The sequence below is a fragment of the Neomonachus schauinslandi genome, chromosome 5 (assembly GCF_002201575.2).
Source record: "Neomonachus schauinslandi chromosome 5, ASM220157v2, whole genome shotgun sequence".
NCBI classification, from domain to species: domain Eukaryota; kingdom Metazoa; phylum Chordata; class Mammalia; order Carnivora; family Phocidae; genus Neomonachus; species Neomonachus schauinslandi.
In genome coordinates, this window is record NC_058407.1 from 27,656,529 (window position 1) to 27,680,334 (window position 23,806).

The following is a 23,806-nucleotide window of genomic DNA, read 5'->3' on the forward strand; positions in this document are numbered from 1 at the left end:
CCTAAGGGAATAATCATAGTTTTTAGGATGCTGTTTACATTTCTGTTAATAAAATGCAAAAAGTTTAGTAGCATTCTAAGAATCTAAAATAGGACATTTGGCTAAAAAATGGTCTGGATCACATAAAATGGAAATTTATGCAAATATAATGGTATTTTAGAAAATATGTCACAATTTCATGATGCATTGTTACGTTAAAGGAAAGGTTATAATAAAATAGTATGTAAAGTGAGATTCTCTTCCTATTCTAAAAGTATAAATCAAAATACATACAGAAAAGACTAAAAGGAAAGTTACCAAAACATTAATAGTGATTATTTGTGGGTGGTGGATTTACTAATAATTTGTATTTTGTTCTTTCAGTGCCTCTAGATACTACAAATGAACAAGTTTCATAGATGTGGTCACTGTTTTCAAATGTTATTTTTTGAAATGGCATCTTGAACATTGAAAACAATTATAATATTAAAAGTATTATTTTACTATTAGCCTATTTAATATTCGGTTGTATCTTTTGGCTCCTAAAATAACTCGTCCTAGAAAAAGTTATTGAGTAGTTATGCATATAAACTTAGTATCTCATGCTGTGTACAGTTTCAGTTCAGATCCTTTATACTGGTAAATATAACCTCTGATTCATCATTAGACTTCTTTCTAGTCTTACTCCAATAGTTTCTTAAATAAAATTAGAATTTTCAATTTTACTTTGATGAAACATTTGGGCATACAATAAAGTAAATCTTACCAAAGTTTTCTTCAATTGTACTTTTCTATAGGAGTTAAATAAGATCACTACTCAGTTGGATCAGGTCACTACAAAGTTGCAGGATAAGCAAGAACATTGCAGTCAGCTGGAAAGTCATCTTAAAGAATATAAAGAGAAGCACCTCTCTTTAGAACAAAAAACTGAAGAATTAGAAGGTCAGATTAAGGTTTGTATAAAAGATACTGAATTTACCTATATTTTCTGCTGCTGTAGTAATGGAAACTGATAACGTAGAAGGAATTGAAAATTTTAAATTTGCAAACAAGGGTGAAGTTGTCATATAAAACTTTAAATTACATGTAATTTTTCAGGTCTTAATTTTGAATTCCATCTTTAATTTTAATTTCTTCATTAATGTTAAAGTGGCTTTTACAAATGGCAGTTTTAACATGTATACTGGTTCCTTTGTAATATGTAACTATTTCAAAGAAACAACCAACCAGGGATCTACTCTGTAATTATAAGGAACTTATCCTTTTGTTGTTGTTGTTGTTATGAAGCCTCTTCTGTTCCATCATTCCCATCTCCTTACTCCCTTATTCCAATATATATTTCACATATGACAGACTTCTTCTTTCTTTAAACTTTACATTTATACCCTTTGGATTTTGTTTTTAGTTTAATAATAAGTATATACTGTGGTAAATTGTTTCTTACTTTAACACAGTTCCAAGTGAAACTGTTGATTTTCTAAAGAGATTAAATGACTAGACCTATCGGAAGAGGATTTGACCTGAGTCCTTTGTCCTTTAAATGGGATCTACTATCAATTAAACAAATATTTCTCAAATTACTATTTATGTAAGCTGTACCTTCACAATCAGATGAAACACTTCTGTAGAACTATTGGATCTGTATGTGTATATGTGTATATCAACACTGATACAACATGGAAGAATGTTGTATGTTTACAGTTCTGTTTATGGGTTCTTTTTCTTTTCATTATGGCCGGTGATGATAATAATGACAAATTACTTTTTGTAATGTTTGAAAAGAACAGAGAGACCATTTTGCTGAAAAGCGTCTAATGAGAATTCTCTTTGGGTATCTTTTACAAATAGTTATTTAGAACCAGTAGTGTCTCTTGTGATTATCAGATCTTTAACATTTGGTAATTATTTTAGGAAGTATTCCATGTGTTTTATATAGTTATTTGTTACAAAATTTTACAGTTACATCAAATATCCAGTATAAGTGTTGAATAAGAGCCACATTACTTAGATTGGTTTATAAAATATTTAGGGTACAAAATTATTACAACTATATAAGAAAATGCATTGCTCATCGATACTTAAACTTTATACTTAACAGCTTGATTTTGTAAATTTGTAAAAGTACACACAATTGTATGTATGATATGTATGTGTATGAGACAGAAACTATGCTATGAAGAGCAGCAGTCTCTAAACCAAGAATTTAAAGATGCAAAACCAGGAATTTAACTGACTTTATATTTAGGGTCAATAAATGTTAATGAGAAGGATGACATGATAACTGCATTTTAGTTTCAAATATTTATAATTACATGAGTGTTGTTCACTGAATATAAAGGATAATATATTTTAAGTGGGCCCACATGTGAACCTGTTAACCTTGTCTTTTCATACTTGAGTTAAAACTTTTATTCAAGTAATAGATATAATTATTTTAAGTTTATTCTCTTTTTTAGAGCTAATTTTTAAAAGTAGAAACTTAGTGACTGCCTGTCACATCTACAGCCTGCTGGTAGGTCCTCTGAAAGATTCCAAGATAAATCGTTCCTTTACTCAGCAATGGCTTCAGATGGAAACTGCGTTTTTTATTATAACATGAATATTTTATGGTTATTATTGTGTGTTATGTCAACACCAATTTGAGTATAAACAAAAATGTTATATTTAATAATAGATGGATAATTATTGACATTAAAATTGTTACTGTATTATATTTCTTCCATAGAAACTAGAAGCCGATACTCTTGAAGTTAAAGGAAGCAAGGAACAAGCTTTGCAGGATCTACAACTGCAAAGACAGCTGAATACAGATTTAGAGCTCAGAGCCGCAGAATTGAGTAAACAGCTTGAAATGGAGAAAGAAATGTAAGCTAAACTACTTTAAGAGAGAGGATTATAAACTATTAAAATCTTATGGTTTCAATTTTGCTATTGCAGGGCTTAAAGATCTATTAAATGTTTATGTTGGTTCTGTAAACTCAGATGTTAATATGAATGAATGAAAAATGAAGCCATCATAATATGGTTAAATTTACCTTCACTAGAAAGGACTGAAAATTTGGGTCATCTGGTCTCTTTTCAACCGAAATATGGTACTCATTTCCCTGGGTTAAAGCAATTGTTTTGAGTTGTTCACTGATTTGAATAAATTAATGTAAAAGTAACAAATGGAGGAGTATTTCTATATATCACCCAAGAGCAATCAGGCTTCGGCTTTGAGGGACTATACCAAGTAGGGAATGTATACTTTCTTATAAGAAATGATCTGTTTTAGCTTTGTGATGCATCTTGACAGATTGTATTTCTGAGCACAAGGGAAACACTAGAATCAGTGTACCTTTTAAAAAATTATTGAAGTAAAATTTACATACCATTAAATGCACAGATATCACATAATACAATTTGAGTTTTAGTAAATATATACTCTGTGTAATAATACGCACCCCCTTCCCCAAACATTTTTATTACCCATGGAGTTTTCTCGGGTGTCCTTCTAGTCAATACCTTGTAGACACCACAGTTCCCGATTTCAGTCTCCATAGATTGATGCTGTGTGTTTTTGAAATGAAATCATACAGTATGTTCTTTTTTATGAGTGGCTTTTTTTTCACTTAATGTACTATTTTTTAAATTCATCCATGTAGTTGAATGAATATTGTTCCACTGAATGAATATACTACAATTTGTTTATGTAGTCTTTTGTTGGTGGGTATTTTTTGGGTTGTTTGCAGTTTTTACCTGTTATGAATAAAGATGCTATCAGTATTCTTAAATAAGCATTTTTGTGAAAGTTCAGGGTCATGGTGGGGTAGATGTATGTTTAAATGTATGAAAACTGCCAGATCTTTTCCCAAAATAGCTGTACCATTTTATACTCCTACTGGGAATGTTTCAGTTGCTTCATATCCTTGCTAGTATTTGGTGTTGGTGGTCCTTTAATTTTAGGTATTTATTGAATATGAAATGGTATCTTATTGTGGGCTTAATTTGCGTTTCTTCACTTGTGAAGTGTCAAATTATTTTGCCTATTAAAATTTTTTTCCCATTGGATCTTTTTATTATTGATTTGTAAGAGTTCTTTATATATTCAAAGTACTAACCCTTTGCCAGATAGCCAGCTAGCTAAGCAGACAGACAAATAGATTATCAAGACTTTTCCTAGCAGCTTTGCTTTATATTTTTTTGGTGGTGTCTTTCAGTGTAAAGAAGTTTTAAATTTTGGTTGAATTCAATTTGTCATTTGTTTTTATTTTGTGTTTAATGTTTTGTGTCTTTTCTAGAAACCTCTGCCTTCCTCAGGGTTTATGAAGAATTCTCTTATGGGGCGCCTGGGTGGCTGAGTTGGTTAAGCGACTGCCTTCGGCTCAGGTCATGATCCTGGAGTCCCGGGATCGAGTCCCGCATCGGGCTACCTGCTCCGCAGGGAGTCTGTTTCTCCCTCTCCCGCTCCCCCCTCTTGTGCTCTTTCTCTGTCTCACTCTCTCTCTCAAATAAATAAATAAAATCTTAAAAAAAAAAAAAAAAAGAATTCTCTTATGTTTTCTTCTGGAAATTTTATAGTTTTAGTTTTTACATTTAGGTCTAGGATCTGCCTTGAACTTATTTTTGTGAGAGGTATGAGATGGGGATCCAGGATCATCTTTTTTCCCCATACATCATTAAGTTATTCTAGTACCACTTTTTGATAAAACTTTTTTCTCCCAATGAGTGGCCTTTGGTACCTTTGTCAGAGCAGTTTACCTTATATATGTGGGTTTATTTGTGGGCTCTATTCTGTTCTCTTGGTCTTTGTGTCTATATGGTGTTCGGACACCAGTACCATCCTATGTTGATTTTTGTAGCTTTGTGGTATAGGTCTTATTAATCAGGTTGTATCAGCCCTCCAATTTAATTCTTTTTCAAGATTGTCTTGACTCTTTTAAGTTTATTGCTTTTCCATATAAATTTTAATATTATCCATTTCTATAAATCAGATTATTGGGTTTTGATTAGAATTGCAGTGAATCTGTAGTTCAATTTGGGGAGAATTAATGTTTTAAGAATACTGAGTCTTCTAATCCATGAATGTGGTATTTCTCTAATATTTATATCTCCTTTAGTATCTCTGATTAACATTTTGTTGTTTTTAAAATAGGAATCTTAAATATCTTTTGCTAAATTTAATCCTAAATCTTTTATGTTTTTCAATTTTATTGTAAATGGAATTGTTTTTAAATTTTCTGATTGTTTGTGGCTAGTATAAAAATACAATTGAGTCTTATATATTGAGTTACTACCCTCTAGCCTTGTTAAATTCACATTTTTGTTTTGTATAGTTTTTAGAATATTTTAAGTGGACAATCTTGGTATTTGTGAATTAGCAACAGTTTTACTTCTTTTTTCTTCAGTCTGTAGGCCTTTTATGTTTTTTTCTTGATTTACTGTTAGCTGACACCTCCAGTGAACTTTTGAATAAAAAGATAGTGGATATCCCTGCACTGTTCCCAGCCTTGGGTTGGAAACATGAAATATTTCAGAATTAATTTTGAGGTTAGCTGTGTTTTTTTTCTAGATTCCTTTATCAGATTGAGGGCATTCCTATCTATATTAGTTTTCTAAAAAATTTTTATATCAGCTTCTTTTTCTGCATCTATTGATAGGATCATATGGTTTTTCTCCTTTATTCTGTTAATATGGTGAATTACATTGATTACTTTTTTAAATAGTAAACCAACCTTGCTTTCCTTGGATAAATCCCACTTGATTATCCTGTATTATTTTTATATATTGCTATATTTGACTTGATAATACTTTGTTTAAAATTTTCTGTGCATTCATGGGGACTCTTGGTCTGCAGTATTCTTTAATATCATTGTCATGGTTTTGGAATTATGGTTATGTTGGTCTTAAAAATAAATTGACAGTTTTCTTTCTTCTCCTTTCTGAAAGAGTTTGTGAGGGTTATTATTTATTTCTTAAATGTTTTATTGAATTTACCAATGAACCAGCTGACCTGAAGTTCTCTCTGGGTTGCTTCTTAATTTAGAATTCAATTTATTTAATAGATACAATGCTATTTTTGTTTTCTAATATTTTACTTGAGTCAGTTTTGGTAATTTGTATCTTTGAAGGAATTTGTCCATTTAATCTAAACTTCAAATTTATTGGTATTATGTTCACAAGATCATACTTTTAAGGTCTGTAGGATCTGTAGTGATGTCTTCTTATTATCCTTAATAGTGCTAATTTATGTTCTTTTTCTTGATCAATCTAATTTGGGGTTTATCAATTTTATAAAAAACTTTTGATTTTGTCAGTTTTCTTTTTTTAGGGTTAGAACTTTATTATTATTTTTAGAACTTTATTTATTTTTAAAAATTATTTTATTTTAAGTAGGATCTGTGCCCAGTGTGGGGCTCAAACTCACAACCCTGAGATCAAGTGTCACATGCTCTACTGACTGAGGCAGCCAGGCGTCCCTCATTTTGTCAATTTTCTTTTTATTTCTTTTTTATTTTTTAAAAGATTTTATTTATTTATTTGACAGAGAGAGACACAGCGAGAGAAGGAACACAAGCAGGGGGAGTGGGAGAGGGAGAAGCAGGCTTCCTGCCGAGCAGGGAACCCGATGCGGGGCTTGATCCCAGGACCCTGAGATCATGACCTGAGCTGAAGGCAGACGCTTAACGACTGAGCCACCCAGGCACCCCTCATTTTGTCAGTTTTCTATTTCATTTATTTCTCATCTTCTCTTTAGTATTTTCTTCCTTAGACTTTGGGTTTAGTTTGTTTTTTTTTTTTTTTTTTAATAACTTTTTAATGTGGAAGCTTCCCTGTGGCTGTCCACGTTTTATAGTATCTGTTTCATTTTCACAGTTACTCACCCTCTTTGTATTTTGTCAGGTTTCTGCAGATGGTAGTTACATGTCGTAGTCTAGTAAAATCAGTTTAGTATGACAGTTTTTCAACAGATGGAATAAATTACCTTGAGGAAGATTGTCTTTTCCCATTTGTACTAAGTGCTTAATTGGGCTTATTTATGACAGCTCTGAGTATAAGGATGCATTAGTTTAGAAGATATTAGGATCTGATTTTGGAAAAAAGGAGAGGAAAAAAAAAGATATTAGGATCTAAAAGATGAATTGATACATGAAATTTCAAAAGTCCTTGGTGGCAGAGTGGGTATGTGCCTCCAGACATATCCCATATATTCATAAAAGTGCTGAGATGGGGCATCTTTCTTCACTCCTTAGGTAGAATTAGTCTCTTGCTTAGCTTGTTCTTGATGTTGATGCTTGCATTGGGTTTACCATAAAATCTTCAGTGGACATATAACTCACCAGAATTTTGATGGATAAAAATCAGTTCCACTCCATTTATCTGGATTTTTTTCAAAGGAGGGCATGTGACCCGTCACAGTTCAGTAGACTCTACCTTTAAATGCCAAATAGGCCTCTCTGACTGAGTTGACAGTCTTGATCTGTGTCAAGTGTATGAAGGTTTTTGACTCTCCATAGTAAAGATGAAAGCTGAGAGCCTGGGAAAGGTACCCTTCAGGGACATGAAATAAAACCCATCAGATTGATGATAGTTAAGTTGTTCAACACCTTCATGGTTTTGTCCTTGTTTGGGAGTGATGATGAAAAATTTCTTGTTTTCACATTTAGTGAAGTAAGTCCTGATACTTTGAATTTGAGGATATAGAGGTGCATTGTATACCTTAAATGGCATTCCTTCTCACTGTTAGCATCATAGTTTCCAGTGCATAGGTATTTGGGGAGCACATATGATCTCTTATATCACCCACTGAGTAATTTATCACTTCTGGAACCCAATCGTCAGTCCATGAAGATCACCTCTGAGTTGGTTCTTGTTCTTCCCAAGGCCCCTGTGGGCCCAAAGGTTCTTTCCATTTCTAATGGGGTCAATGTAAATGGGCCCATTTCTATTCTATGTTCTAATCTCATGGTTCAGAACTCATTCAGAGGCTTCATATTGAGGTAGGGAATCCTATTAATGCTAAAGTCTTTTTTTGCCTATATACTTTATGGAAACTTTTTTTATGTGATGTCTTGCATTTCTACTGTACCACCTAGGAAAAAAGGGCTGGGTAAACACATCCAGGGTTTGACTAAGCCTTACCCCTGATCCCAGGGCTCAGCCCAAAAAACAGGGCAAGGTTCCCCTTTCTCAAGGCTCACCTACATCAGTGCATCCAACTCTCCCTCCAACTCTCATCCTACAATGTATTTTCATTACTGTACAGTTTAATGTACTTTCTAATATCCTTTGTTATTTTTTTCTTTCATACATGGAGTATTCAGAAGTATGTTTTTTACTTTCCAAATATTTGGAGCTTTTCTAGATAGCTGTTACTGACTTCTAATTTAATTCCATTGTGAACAGAGAACATACTCTGTAAAATTTAGACTTTTCAAACTGTCTTATTTATGGCCCAGTGTATGGTTTATCTTGGTTAATTTTCCATGTGCACATAGGTATATTCTCTGTTGGTAAAGTGTTCTATAACTATCAATTAGTCAAGTTGATAGTGTTTTAAAGAAAGGGTTTTTTGTTTGAATATGGTTGACACACAATGATACATTAGTTTCAGGTGTACAACATAGTGATTCAAGATCTCTATATGTTCTGCTGTGCTCACCACAATGGTAGCTACCATCTGTCACCAGACAGCTCTGTTACAGTACCATTGAGTAGGTTCCCTATTCTGTATTTTTTGTTCCCTTGATTTATTCATTCCAGATAATGTTTAACCTTCTATATCCTTGCCTCCCCCCGCCCTGCCCCACCTCTGGTTGTTCTGTCAATTTCTGAGAAAGGGGTGTTAAGTTTCCAACTATGATTGTGGATTTATTTATTACTTCCTCTAGTACCCTTTTTATTTTTTATTTTATTTATTTATTTTTTAAAGAATTTATTTATTTGACAGAGAGAGATACAGCGAGAGCAGGAACACAAGCAGGGGGAGTGGGAGAGGGAGAAGCAGGCTTCCCGCCAAGCAGGGAGCCCGATGTGGGACTCCATCCCAGGACCTTGGGATCATGACCTGAGCGAAGGCAGACGCTTAATGACTGAGCCACCCAGGAGCCCTTTTTAAAATTAAAGTTTTACAGTGACAATGGAAGACTTTATTTCTGTTTTTCCTTCTTTGATTCACATAATCTTATGATTTTGTAATAATTATTAATGGGAAAGTTAAGTAGCATAGTAATATATATCAAGTTCTAATTTTAGCGTTGCTTGATAGGAATTTTAACTATATTAAAAAGATAATGACCTTTCTATTTAGACCTTTGAAAATCAGTGAGGTACAGTATCCTATGAATGCACTTAACTTCATCTTTTCTAGCCACTTTTAGAAAGTAAAAGTAAGTTTCTGAGAATAAAAGTTGAAAAATTTCAAAGTTTAAATGTAATTCTGGTATTGTATGAATACCCAACTTCAAATTGTGGCTAGTGCATCTTTTAACAACCTCTCTTTTTTTTTTTTTTTTTTAAAGATTTTATTTATTTATTTGAGAGAGAGAGAGCACATGAGGGGGGGAGGGTCAGAGGGAGAAGCAGACTCCCCGCCGAGCAGGGAGCCCGATGCGGGACTCGATCCCGGGACTCCAGGATCATGACCTGAGCCGAAGGCAGTCGCTCAGCCAACTGAGCCACCCAGGCGCCCTAACAACCTCTCTTTAACATTATTAAATTTATACTGATTATAAAGTACATCAGAAATAGTATGCATTCAAGAAATATTACTTTGCATCTGGTTTTATTTTCACTTTAAAAATGGTTGATCTTTAACGTGTTTTTTCTTTTGGTGCATAATTTCATTTTATCAAAACAGTAGAAGTTTTTAACTTTCTTAAAGCTCTATCTACATTTCCTTATTCTTGTAGCTTATTCATTTAGGTGTAGAAAACTTAAATTAAGGGACAAATGATAACAAGTCTCTTGTATAATCTGCTAGGTTCTAGAATTAAAATAAATCTTTTGTCTTTTCTCTGTTCGAAATGAAATATTTCTTTTATTTTTTTTACTTTATTCTTTCTGGGTTAATCATGTTTTGAAGTTTAATATCTAAAAAACACATAATGTGTTTTATGTTTTCAAGGAAAGAGGCAAAGTTCTCTATATGCTTGGGGGCTAACACAATGAATAAATTCTTTAAGGTACACGGAAAACCTTGTTGTAGACGAGAGGGTCTGCTATATGTACATTTTTGGGGGGCATCCATTGCAATAGACAAGACTGGATTAAGCCTTAAGTTACTCTTAACTTATTTGACTTAAAGAAAATCATCTTTATCTGTTAAATGATCAGATCAGATTTAAGGTGTTTTCAGTTGTGTGGTTTTATGACATTAAATTATTATTTTTACTCCTGAGCTACACAAGAAAGTTTTAAAACTCAATTATTAATTAAAAAATAATTATTAATTTTTAATGCTAAATTAGGAATGGTAAATTATGCATTATTTAAAAAAATTGTTTCTTAAATATTTAGAGTATCCAGTACAAAGTTGGATCTACTGAAAAAATCTGAAGCCCTTGAAAATATTAAGCAAATGCTTACCAAGCAAGAGGAAGAAAAAAAAATCCTTAAACAAGAAATTGAAAATTTAAGTCAAGATGCAAAGATGCAGCACAAGGAATTGAATAACAAAATTCAAACAGCAGCAGCAGAACTACAAAAAGTGAAGATGGAGAAAGAAACTCTAATGACAGAGCTTTCTGCAACAAAAGAGAATTTATCAAAAGTTTCTGATTCTTTGAAGAACTCCAAAAGTGAATTTGAAAAGGAAAATCAGAAAGGAAAATCTGCTATATTAGATTTGGTTAGTTGTTTATGTTTACTTAGGTAGAAGTGATTTTTATTTAAAATGTACTGGTTTTTCTGCTTAACCCACTGTTGACTTTTTATCCTACATTTAAATGATTTTAAATAATTCTTATGAAAAAAAGAATTGGGATTGCTTAACCTGAGAAAAAGATATTGGTGTTTGTGTGTAGAATTTCCAGAGGCCCAGGAAACTTTTAGTTAAATATACAGTTTTTGTCAATTGCTGGTATGATGCTGGATTTGGGAGAGAGTGCTGTGCCTGTTAGCCCTCAGAGACATTTTCATAGAGAATGTAGCTGCTGGTTCAAACATTATTCTCTTTCCCGAAAAAACAGAAGAAAAATCAAAAGATCTTGATGACTTTTAATTCTGGTACTATAAACTTTCTAATTCTCTGTGAATGTTCTAAATGTTCTTAGTGTTCTAGAACTCTAGATAATGCCATGTCTTAGAGATACCATAAAACATATTTAAACTATATGGAATAAAAGTCACAGTTTCAGGAAATGCTTAATGGGGGAATGTATTCTCAGAAATATTTTAACCCATGGGATGCCTGGGTGGCTAAGTTGGTTAAGCATTTGACTCTTGATTTTGGCTCAGGTCATGATCTCAGGGTCATGGAATCTACCCGTGTTGGGCTCAGTATGGAGTCTGCTTGAGTTTCTCTCCCTCTGCCCCTCCCCCCGCTCATGCTTACTCTTTCACTCTCTCTCTCTCTCATATAAATAAATAAATCTTCAAAAAAAAATATTTTAACCCAGAATAACAGAGTAACAGCAAAAGTAAAATTCTTTTGTTTTCAATATGATGGTCAGTAATAGTGTTTAGTATCACCAAAAATACATGAAATTAGTATGTTACTTTTATGTTCCTTTCTGTTTGGAGAAAATATCTCTTATATGTACATCTTCCCTTAAGTTGTGATTATTCTTTATTTATATGAATTTATATATATGTATATTTATATGTAATATAAACACATATTTAATAATATGTGATTCTTTATTGTTTTAATACTTTCTTTTACAAAAATTTCCTTTCTTCCATTTTCTTGAAGATTGTTATTCTGCTTTTATGAGCTTTTTTTTTTTTTTTAAGTAACTTCACGCCCAACATGGGGCTCAAACTCAGGACACTGAGATCAGGAGTCACATGCTCTACCAACTGAGCCAGCCAGCTGCCCCTTTTGTTATTCTGCTTTTAAAATAGCATGACAAGTTAATTAACTGTAATTAATTGTGTGACATAAAAACGTGGTTTCCAAAGTGTTCTGCTGGTTGATGATAGAAGCTCTTAACCTTTTTCTGCCCGTCTACCTTTACTGCTATAATATTTGGCTGTTTCATAACTCAAATGGATGATTCTATCCCATGCTAAACCATCAATGATTCTAGTGTATTTCCATGTGTGGATCTTACTAAGCATATAAATCAAACTTCTTAAACTTACTACAAATATCTACTGTATAATGTAGTTTTGATATTTTTTAGGAAAAAACTTGCAAAGAATTAAAGCATCAGCTTCAAGTACAGATGGAGAACACACTTAAGGAACAGAATGAACTGAAAAAGTCACTTGAAAAAGAGAAGCAGGTAAGATTTTTTTTTCTGTAACAAAATATGTAAAGAATAATAAGGTCTGTATTTCAAAATAATTTCAAACTGATACTTAAGTCAAAGGAGGTTTATTTCTCTGAAATATAATGGATCACAAAAAAAAAGTTTAAAATTGTCATTTGTGATCTACCTACTACTAAAAAGATTTAAGCTACTTTATAATGAAAGACCCAAAATAAAGGATTATAATTAATAAAGTTAATTGAGTCAACTTACTATAGGGTTTTAACTAGATCATTTAGATTAAGGAATATTATTATGATTGAGAAAAATATCTTGATAGGCTTTCCATGGAAATAATCTTTTAACGGCTCTTTATTTCATGGGCATTTATATTTAGTGGTATGTTAACGGTTGTATAACAGCAGATTTTTCTGTGGTTAATGCTTTTATTGCTCTCCATCCAAAATAAGCAAGCAAATGAGTAAATAAATGGGTATTATATATAGTTGTTATTCTCTGAAGACCTACCTCTAGCAGTTAAGAGTCCAGGCATGCAGTTTTTCTAGAGATCTGATTTGATAAAGCAGCAAAATCTAGTCCCGAGAAGTCCTTAATGTGATTGTAGTCTGGTTGTTGCTTGAAAGAAGACCACCTGCGTTTTAGATGCCAGTCATTAAGTGGCAAAATTATGGTGGCTTAGTGCTCAAGCTCTGAATCCAGATTGTCCAGATTATATCCTGACTGCCATTTGCTAGGTATGCTGTTTTGCCTTGTTTTAGGCAGATTACTTAATCTCTCTGTGCTCCTGTTTCCTCAGCAGTAAAATGGGGCTGATAATAGAATCTATGCTATAGGATTATTATAGGAGATAAATGGGTTAATATATTTCAAAGTGCTTGGAACCCTTATAATAAAATAACAAAATAAATGCTCAAATGTTAGCTATCACTTTATCATTGGTTATCATATTGTAATCATCATCATTGTTACACTGCCTGACTCCTGTTTTACACAAAAACATTTCCCTTTGTGTTGGAGATAAGCTGAAGCAACCATATGTAGCAGTGAAACTTTTAAAAAGTAACTTTGAATATGGTCAAATGCTCAAGTTAGGTTCATAATGAAATATGCATAAAACATGAAAACATGACTTTGGCTGGAAGGGCGGGAGGTCACTGTAGTTCCCCTTGGCCACAGAAGAACCTCAGTGTGACTTCTGTATTTTGAACAGAAATATATCGTAGTAGATTGTAAAAACAAGGTAGTAGCACAATATGCCCCAGGTCTCTAAATAAGGAAACTATTGCATGGTATCAGACAGATCCTAAACATATTTGCCAGAAATGATTTTAGTTTTATCATAGTTAATATGGACCTATTCTTTCTGATTAACTGTGGCCAATAGGCTAAATTAGCATTTTGAGAATATTTTTGAAAGACAGTAGACATTCCAGCAGCCTAAAGATTGATGTTAATGTTCCTATTTTCTATGATGCAAGGTAATACTAGTCTAACTCATTTATAAGCTCTATCCAAAAATATACTTATAAGTTAGAAAGGAAGGTAAGATTAAACAATTATTGAAGATTAATCCAGCATGTTATCTAATAGTGAATAGCATCAGTTATGAACGCTCCATGAGGGCAGGGATTGTTTTGTTTTGTTTTTTTGGTTTACTACTGATCACCTGTGGCCACCAGGCTTAGTACTTTCTACCGAGGGTAGTGCTTGGCGTGTAGAAGGCACCCAGTAAATGTGTCTTGATTGAATGATGAATGCTAAACAGATTTTATTTTCTTTTAGACTTCTCATCAGTTGAAGGTGGAACTCAATTCAGTTCAGGGACAAGTTGTACAGGCCCAGAATACTTTAAAACAAAAGGAAAAAGAAGAACAGCAACTTCAGGGGAACATAAATGAGCTAAAGCAATTGACTGAACAGAAGAAAAAGCAAATTGAAGCACTCCAAGGAGAAGTTAAAATTGCTATTTCACAGAAGGTAGTAATATATTTGTTTACTTTGTATGGAAAGAAAATCTTTGCAGTTAATAATATGATAACATAGATGAGTTGCAACAAACAAAAATTTATATATGCTCAAAATTTTTCTAAATAATTTTTCTAAGTATTTTTTAATGTATAAAAGCACTTAATTATGTAATATATAAGTCTGGATTTCCATTCACTAACCATGTTTTTAGATAATCTTTATTTAAAATTAATCATCTGATAGACATAAAATTACCTTTTTATACAATAATATAATTAACACTTAATAGTATGGGAATAATTTATGCAACATTTCTAGGGCATTAGAAAATTTTAAAGGAATTTAAAAATAAGTTCTTATTAAGGGAAGATAAGAACAAAAACCACAAAATGGTATGTATTAAAAAAAATTCAGGAGTGTTGGTTTCATATAGTTATAATTGTTTGATATTTTAAGTTACATCTTAATGGTTTTCATTTATAAACTATTCTAACTTATTATTGAGCATCTATTTTTTATTCTTAAGTGTGTTTTAATACTTGTCTGTACAAGAAGTTGACAAATGGATTGTACTTAATATTTGAACAAAAAGAGCTTTTCACTATTGTTGTTGGTATGTGCATGTCAATTGGTCAACAAAGAAGAAAGAAGTGAAATCTGTCTTTTTTTAAAAAGATTTATTTATTTACTAGAGAGTGTGTGTGTGCAAGAGTAGGGTGGGGGTTGTGGGGGGAGGGGCAGAGGGAAAGAATCTCAAGCAGACTCCCCTCCGACCATGGAGCCTGATGTGGGCTCCATCTCACAACCCTATCTCAGGACCCTGAGATGATGACCTGAGCTAAAATCAAGAGTCAGGTGCTTAACTGACTGAGCCACCCAGGTGTCCCGAGAAATGAAGTCTTTCTTATGTAGAACAAACAAAATATGTCAAGACATTAAGAGTTGGTTATCACATTATTAGAGGAAAAAAATTAACCTTGTAAATAGGTATTTTATGTTGACCACTGTATAACTATTGCTGTGTCACTTTACAAAAGAGTAATTTTCTAATAACACAAACAAGAGTAAACAAATTTGCCTGTCCATTTTTGGTGTTATATATAATTATAAGTCAGGATGTAACTATCACAATACATATTTTGTTGTATGCTTTGATATCTTGTGGTAATTCTTTCCCCCAAAATTTATTATCCCCATATCCAAGTATTCCCCAGATCTTCATTTTTATAGCATCATAACTTCATGAATTAAAAAAAATAAAGCCCAACTATTTTAGCACATTTTCTTCTTAATTAAATTATTAGTTACAGTATGATTTCTTTTAGATTTATGATTAATGTATATTGACCATACTTTGCATGGCTTGACTAGATGACACCTTAAGAATTATGAGATCTTAAAAGAATTATGAGATTTAAAGGAAATGTTTTTATTGATAGTTGTCTTAGTTTGGATTGCTTTACCAAAAATACCATAGACTGGGTGGCTTAAACAATAAATGTTTATTTCTCACAGTTCCGTAGGCTGAGAAGTCCAATATAAAGACACTGGCATATCCGGTGTCAGGTAGGGACCCAGTTCCTGGCTTGTAGACAGATGCTTTCTTGCTGTATCTTCATATGGCTGAGAGAGAGATTATCTCTCATGTTTCTTCTTGTAAGGACAGTAATCCCTAATTACTAATTCATGAGGGCTGTACCCCCATGACCTAATGGCCTGCTAAAGGTCCCACCTCCAAATACCATCACAGTGTGGATCTGGGCTTCAACATGAACTTTGCGGGGACACAAACATTCAGCCATGGCTATACTTAATTTATGTTAGTGTATGGATGCTAAAATAAGGAGCACACTTTTTAACCTTGGGAAGGATGGCATTTTGGGGAGTGTTGGGTGGATAGCCAGTTTCTATAAATTAGATTTTTTTTTTAAAGATTTTATTTATTTATTTGAGAGAGCGAGAATGAGAGCGAGAGAGAGAGCACATGAGAGGGGGGAGGGTCAGAGGGAGAAGCAGACTCCCCTCTGAGCAGGGAGCCCAATTCGTGACTCGATCCAGGGACTCCAGGATCATGACCTGAGCTGAAGGCAGTCGCTTAACCAGCTGAGCCACCCAGGCACCCTAGATTTTTTTTTAAAAAGACTTTATTTATTTATTTGAGAGAGAGAGCCAGAGAGAGAACAGGAGTGGAGGGGAGGTGCAGAGGCAGAAGCAGACTCCCCACTAAGTAGGGAGCCCGATGCAGGGCTTGATCCCAGGACCTTGGGGTAATGACCTGAGCCAAAGGCAGACGCTTAACCGACTGAGACACCCAGGTGCCCTGTAAATTAGATTTTGAATTTACAGTAACTAGAGAATCATTGAAAGGCAAGTATAGTTTGGTTTTGTTGAGGATCAGTGTAGCATGGAAAGCAGGATAAGTTTTGGAGCTAGGCATATTTGAGTTTAAATTTCATGTGACACACATTAGGTTTATGGTCATAGGGAAGTGAGTCATCTTTCTGAGCTAAATAAATTGGAGTTGTAGAGTTGTTGTAAAGATTGAGAAAATGTATTTAAAATATGCAGGACTGTGCCCAGTGCAATATAGAAGCAAAATAGTTGTTGGCTATTATATGGAAGTATAGCAAACTATGATCTAAGTGTGTTGGTGTGCATGGTCGACTCTGCAGTGATGGTCTGTGACAGTTATCACTGGCCCACAATGAAATAGGAAAAACAAACAATGTTTAAATGGGTATAGATATGTATGTGCATGCACTTAGATAACGCACACACACGCACACACATTTTGGATATATATAATTGTTTGAGAGCCACTGATCAAGGATCCTGCAAGTAGGATCCTGCAAGTAAGTCAATGGCCCTTGCACCAACTTTATTTGAAATCTATTGTGGGAATATAGAATGAATAGGATAGGGCCCCCAACTCTCAAGGAGCTTATAATTTAATGAGGAAATAGGTATGTAAAGAAAAAACTAATGTATAAAGGAGAATGAAACCAGAACTTAAACAGAAATATGAGAAAAATTAGAACTTAATGGAAATTTTGACTGGCTTTCTAGGGAGCTAGCATTTTAACTGGGCTTTTGGAGATGATTATAATTTTGAAAGGTTAAAAAAAAAGTAAATTAGACATTTCAGGGAGCTAAAACAATATTAGCAATGTTTTGCAAGCTTAGAAAATGTTACAGAACGTTACCTGTTGGAGTGCATGGTAAATGGAGAAGTGAGGGGAGGGATAAGGCAACAGAATTGGATGAAGTCAAATCACAGTATATATTGTATAGTTGTTTCCACTTTAAAATTTTAATATTGGAGGATTAAAGATTTTTAAGAAGGGAGGAATGTGATCAGACCCATTTTAGAGCAAAAACTGGTCAGTTTGTGAAGGGTGAATTGTAAATGACTGACCCTCCTGTATTCTCCTTTGGAAGTTTGGGTTTACTTCTATTAAAGCAATTATCAAACTGTTGCATTGATCTGTTTTTTGTTTTTTGTTTTTTAATTCCCCACTAATGCATTTGAGTTCCCTCAAGGTCAGAGAACTGTGTCTTTTGACAAAAAAGTCATCAGCAATTGTTTTAAATGAATGAATGAATCAGTCTGTCAGAGTAAAGATAATGAAGGCCCAAATACGAGCCCAAAGGGCCTTTTTGGTCATTAGTGAGACTTTGCAGAGGGCTTAGCCACGAAGGTGATTAAAGAGAAAGAAAACTAGATTTGTGAGAAAAAAAAGTGTTAAAGCAAAGAAGTAGTATTCTATGGAAGAAAATGTGTAAGAGCAGTATTGTCTTCAAGATGAAAAAAGATGTCCAGGAATTCTTCATCATGAAGAATCTAAATTGGAGGAAATGAAAAGGAAGTGACATGGGATGTTATGAGATAACGTATAGGGAGGTCAAACCCCCTTTCCTCCATAGGCATTAGCATCACCTCCTGTCAGTCTGCCTCCTAGCTCTCTTGAATCATCCCCTTTTCTCATTTTCCACGGCCACAGTCTTAGTCCAGGTTATTTTGTTCTCCTATCCAGGCTATTACAGTAGCTTATTAATAATCATCCCAGGCTTTTCCACCTCCAATCTATTTGTCATCCATTCATTTAAGAAATATTACTAGACACCTATTTTATGCCATGGCACAATTCTGGGTATTGGAGATACAGCCATGAACAGACAAGGAACCTGTTCTCATGGAGCTTACACTTTCTTGGGGAAGAAACTAAACAGGTGATGTGAAATACAGTGATGAGACAGAGTCCTACTAAAGGCTGGGTGATCAAAGAAGCCTCTCTGAAGAGATTTGAGCTGATACATGAAAGACAAGAGCTGTCTGAACAAAGGTCCAGGGAGACAACTAGTACAAAGACCTTAAACTAGAGCAAGCTTGGTATTTTCTAAAAACAGAAGACCAACATAGATTAAATATAGTGGGAGAGAAGAAGAAGAATAGGAAATGAGCTCAGAAAAGTAGACAGGGGCCAAAGCATATACATGCAAATTTATAGATTATAAGGCAGTAGAGAATGATACACTTTGTTCTAAGGATAATTAGAATCAGTTGGGGAATTTTGAACAGAGAATGGTGCAGTCTGACTACAGCGAGATAAAAGAGCAAGCAGAGAAGGCACTGAAAAACTGTTGGCAGTAGTCCAAGCAGTACATGATGATAGCATGAACTAAAGTGTTAGGAGTGGATGATTTGGGAATATATTTTGGAAGTTGAGTCATCGGGACTTGCTGATAGATTAGATGATGAGAGATGATGGAAAGAGGAATCAAGAATAACTCTCCATTTGTGGCTTGTGCAAATGGATAGATGATCCTGTTTATTGGGGGAAAGTAGCAGCTTTTTGATGAGCAGTGTCAGGAATCAAGAGTTCTGCTTGAGAGAGATATCCACCAGTCATTGAAAGTGGAGATGTCAGGGAAGTACTTGGTCATAACGAGCCCAGAGTTCAGGCAGAGAGGTTGGGGCTAGAGACATAATTCAGGAGTTAGTTGTAAATAAATGATATTTAAAGCCGTGAGTGTAGTTGAGATCTTCTAGAAAGAGACTGTGTATAGAATAAAATAAGGACAGGGACAGAACCCTGGGATCCTATAGTATTGAGAGATCAAACAGAAGAAGAGGAGCTAGTAAAAGATTAAGAAGGAATGACCAATGAGATAGGTGGAGAACCTAAAATACAAGGTGCTCTGGAAACCAGGTTGAAAAATGTTTCTAGGAGGGAACATCATCAGCTATTTCAAGTACTGCTGGGAGGTTAAGTAAGATGTGGATAAGGACATGAATATTGGATTTTGGAGCAGGGGTCATTGCTCATTTCAACAGAAGTTGCATTGAAGTTGTGTATTTATTTTAAAAGCCAAGTGCTTATTTTCATACTGTGCACACATATATTTTAATTATGTCATAATTTGTACATATCTCCTGAATCTTCTTAAAGACTAAAGACAAGTTTAGAGTTTAGAGGAGTCAGACCTTTGCAAGATTTCCTTTTTCTGCCTTGTTGGTAATAAAGATGACCTGTAGAATTTCCCAAGTTATTCTGGAAGTTCAAGGAGTAGAAATGATATACTTCAACACAGTAATGACTTTTTTATTTCTTTCATGTAGAAATTTCTGTTAGTTCAACCTTAAATTATATCATCTTCTAAAGCATCTAGCACATGCATCTTCCATCAGAATGTGGTTGTTAGTCTCCTGAGACATTGATACTTCCCAGTGAAATGCTTTTTTTCTTTATTTAATGCTTTTTTATTTTTTGGTTTTTAAATTGGGACTTGCTGGATTTTGTATCTTGTAAATCTTTAAGTTTGTAACTATAAGGTAAGTAAGTTACTCTTTATTAAGGAAGAATTTTAGGGCATAAATGCTATTGAATTTGTCCTCAGGACTCTTTGTAGTTGTGTGGATTTCATTTTATATTCGTAAGTGGTTTTCTATATGCACATTGTTGTAAATGACTATTGGATGTTCCAGACAGAGCTGGAGAGTAAACTACAGCAGCAGTCAATACAAGCAGCCCAGGAACTTGCAGCAGAGAAAGAGAAAGTGTCAGTGCTACAGAATACCTGTGAAAAAAGTCAGGAAAATCTAAAACAGCTTCAGTCTGATTTCTATGGGAAGGAATCTGAGCTTCTTGCCACCAGGCAAGATCTTAAGGTATAGTAAAATATATCACAAAAACTCAGTACGCTGCTTATAGACATTCATTAAATGACTGATTTGAGTCCAGATGGGCAAATATCATGCTTGTTTTCTATTAAATTATTATCTTTGGAGTAACATGCTTTTTAAAAATTAAATTGTTTTATATTATTACAAAATATATAGTAAATATAGGCATTTAAAAATAACATCTGCAACAGTAAAATAATCTGGAAATATGTTAACTGCTATATTATAAGCCTATCTAAAGACTTTGCTATCTTTATGTAAAAAGGTAATTTTTAAAAAGGACTGCTGTTTGATGGTTGGCGGGGATGCGGAGAAAGGGGAGCCCTCTTACACTGCTGGTGGGAATGCAAGTGGTGCAGCCCCTCTGGAAAACAGTATGGAGGTTCCCCAAAAAGTTGAAAATAGTGCTACCCCATGACTCAGCTATTGCACTATTGGGTATTTACCCAAAAGATACAGATGTAGTGATCCAAAGGGGCACCTGCACCCCAATGTTTATAGCTGCAATGTCCCAGTAGCCAAACTATGGAAAGAGCCCAGATGTCCATCAACAGATGAATGGATAAAGAAGATGTGGTATATGTGTACACACACACACACACACACACACACAATGGAATACTATTCAGCCATCAAAAAAATGAAATCTTGCCATGTGCAATGACATGGATGGATCTAGAGGGTATTATGTTAAGCAAAATAAGTCAGAGAAAGACAATTACCATATGATCTCACTGATATATGGAATTTAGAAACAAACAGAGGATCATAGGGAAAGAGAAGAAAAAATAAAAACAAGATGAAATCGGTGGGGGAGACAAACCATAAGAGACTCTTAATCATAGGAAACAAACTGAGGGTTGCTGGAGGGGAGGAGGGTAGAGGGATGGGGTAACTGGGTGATGGACATTAAGGAGGGCATGTGATATAATGAGCACTGTGTATTATATAAGACCTGAACCTTGAAACCAGGAGTATATTGTATGTTAATTAATTGAAATTGAATAAAAAATATGAAAGAAATAAAAAAGACTGCTGTTAGAAAAATCTAAGGATTTTTAAAATGTAAACCACTTGTGAAAATGCAAGCAATTTTACTGTTGCTTGTCAGGCAATACTGACTTTATATATTGGTCAACTTCCCAAGACTACCAGAATGTTTAATGAATAGAATTAGGAGATTATAACTCAAAGTAAACTTAACCTTAATTATCTAAACATATATGGAAACCTTTTTCTTGACAGTACTATTTGATTAAAATATCATGTTTATTAAAATACAGGATATGGAAAAAGTATAATTTTTATGTAGCATTAAGGTATGAGTTCTCTAAGGTAAATGGAACATTTGTGTTCTCTCCCAGAAGATTCAGCTAGTTCCCTTTCTTTCTCTCTCTTTTTGTCATGGTGAAATATGCTTTTCGTTTCTTTTTGTTGTTGTTTAAAGTACATTATTGAAAAATTTTGTTGAAAATCACAGGTTATTTATATATAATATGTATAAATATAGTATGTCTATATTTTATCATAGGCTGTTATAGGGAAGGCTTTAGAAGGAGGTAGGACTTGACAGGTTCTCAAGGATATATAGAATTTGAATATATAGAGAGTCCTGAGGAAGGTCATTTAACTCAGGCACATTTGAGAAAAGGTGCTGCAGTGGGAATGAGCAGAGCCAGGAGGCAGTTACCAGTTGGCTAGCATGCTGTTTTGTGTTTGGAGATTAAATTAAAAAAGATTGGGATCAAATTGTGAAGTATTTTAGATGCCTAGCAAGGATGGTTGGACTGTATATGGGGAGTGGGGTGGAATGAAGAGTCTAAGCAGAGAAATAAAATGAAGAAAATAGTGCTTTGGACAACTTAACCTGGAAGAGGTTTATAGACAGCTTGGATTGGATCCGGGTAAACTAGAGGTAGGGAGATTAGTTAAGAGGCTATCTCCCTTTCTCCATAAATTCCATTTATCAAGGTGTGAATTGATTAGACTGGGCTTTAAATTGAAGAGGTTGGAGCAGAAGATATGAATGAGAGAGACTGGGTGAAACAGGAGGGCTGAATACAGACAGGCCACAAGGTAACTGAAGGAACCAATGGTGACTAATGATTTGACAGAGAAATAGGAAACTTGGGTCAAAGAATTTTCCTAGCACCGAGTTGTTATGAGAAAAAAATACCACCTGATGTTTAGAAAGTGTCTTATTTGCTGTACTCTCTAAGTAGCTTTAAATTATTGGTATTTTTTTCTTTGTAACATCATTGAAAGTCATGGAAGGTCTGTGGAAGAGTTTGGACTTTATCCTAAAGGCAGTAGGGACCACAGAAAAGATATGCTTAGATCTATAGCTTAGGCCAGTGACTGGCTGAGGATAAGAAATGGATTGTGGAGCAACAGGGCTGAGTGTGGAGACTGAGGGGACAGAGTCCAGGTACACATGATGGTGGTGTGGGCAGTAACAGTAAGGATGGAGAATGTGGATGAATTAGAAGGATGTTTAGCTGATCAAGGAGATGAAGCTTAATGATTGATTGCATAACTCCTATAGAAATCATACTTTTTTTTTCCCCCCCATACAGGTGTGTTATTTACCCAAGAGCATAACATGGTGACAGGACTTAGATCTCTTAGATCATATTCTTTCACTAAGCTAACAGCTATTTTTATTATGGTTGAAAACTGCTGGATACTAATAACTTTATACATGAAAGAAAAATTCAAATGTTTGGACAAAAAGAGAAAGGCAGAGGGATAAGGCTGCTGAGGAGTTTTTCAACTATTAAGAGGCATGGATAGATCTTCTATTCCAAAGCCTCTTTTTGCAGATGAGACTGAGGCCTGGTGTGGTTTGTGACAGGACCAGAGTTGCACAATAACAGATTCATGATTAGATCTCAGTTCTTCTGATTCATAGCCCTTTACTCTTTTATCATCATTTCACTAGGATTTTTAAATATAAAATAGAATATTGCTGAATTCTGTTATTAATGCTTCCAAAAGTATTGGAACTACTTAGGAAGTTAAAAAAAAATTCCTAGAGAACTTCAAATGATATTTATGGACCAGAATAAGAGATGGTTATCAGCCATTATTTTTCTTTTGCTTCAGGGATGTTACATGATCTTGTTGCATAGAGGTGAGAAGGGAGAGGTTGAGAACTTTGTAACATGACACCTACCTAAGTCAAGGCTGCCATCTGTGGGCTGACAGTGTACTTCAAGACACCAGTAGAATGGAAGACAGGCTGGCCTGATCTATGCCT

At 34.2% G+C, this 23,806-nt stretch overlaps 1 protein-coding gene across 2 annotated transcripts in view; it reads left to right on the forward strand.

Moving 5' to 3' along the window:
- The window catches only part of EEA1 (early endosome antigen 1), a 127,748-nt gene that overhangs the window by 93,238 nt on the left and 10,704 nt on the right, over positions 1 to 23,806 (forward strand). For both annotated transcript variants that reach the window (XM_021687326.1, XM_044915358.1), the window contains exons 17-22: positions 777 to 932; positions 2,705 to 2,844; positions 10,477 to 10,807; positions 12,306 to 12,407; positions 14,178 to 14,372; positions 20,350 to 20,532. In XM_021687326.1, the coding sequence (XP_021543001.1) occupies positions 777 to 932; positions 2,705 to 2,844; positions 10,477 to 10,807; positions 12,306 to 12,407; positions 14,178 to 14,372; positions 20,350 to 20,532 (1,107 nt within the window). The remainder of the gene's footprint in view (positions 1 to 776; positions 933 to 2,704; positions 2,845 to 10,476; positions 10,808 to 12,305; positions 12,408 to 14,177; positions 14,373 to 20,349; positions 20,533 to 23,806) is intronic.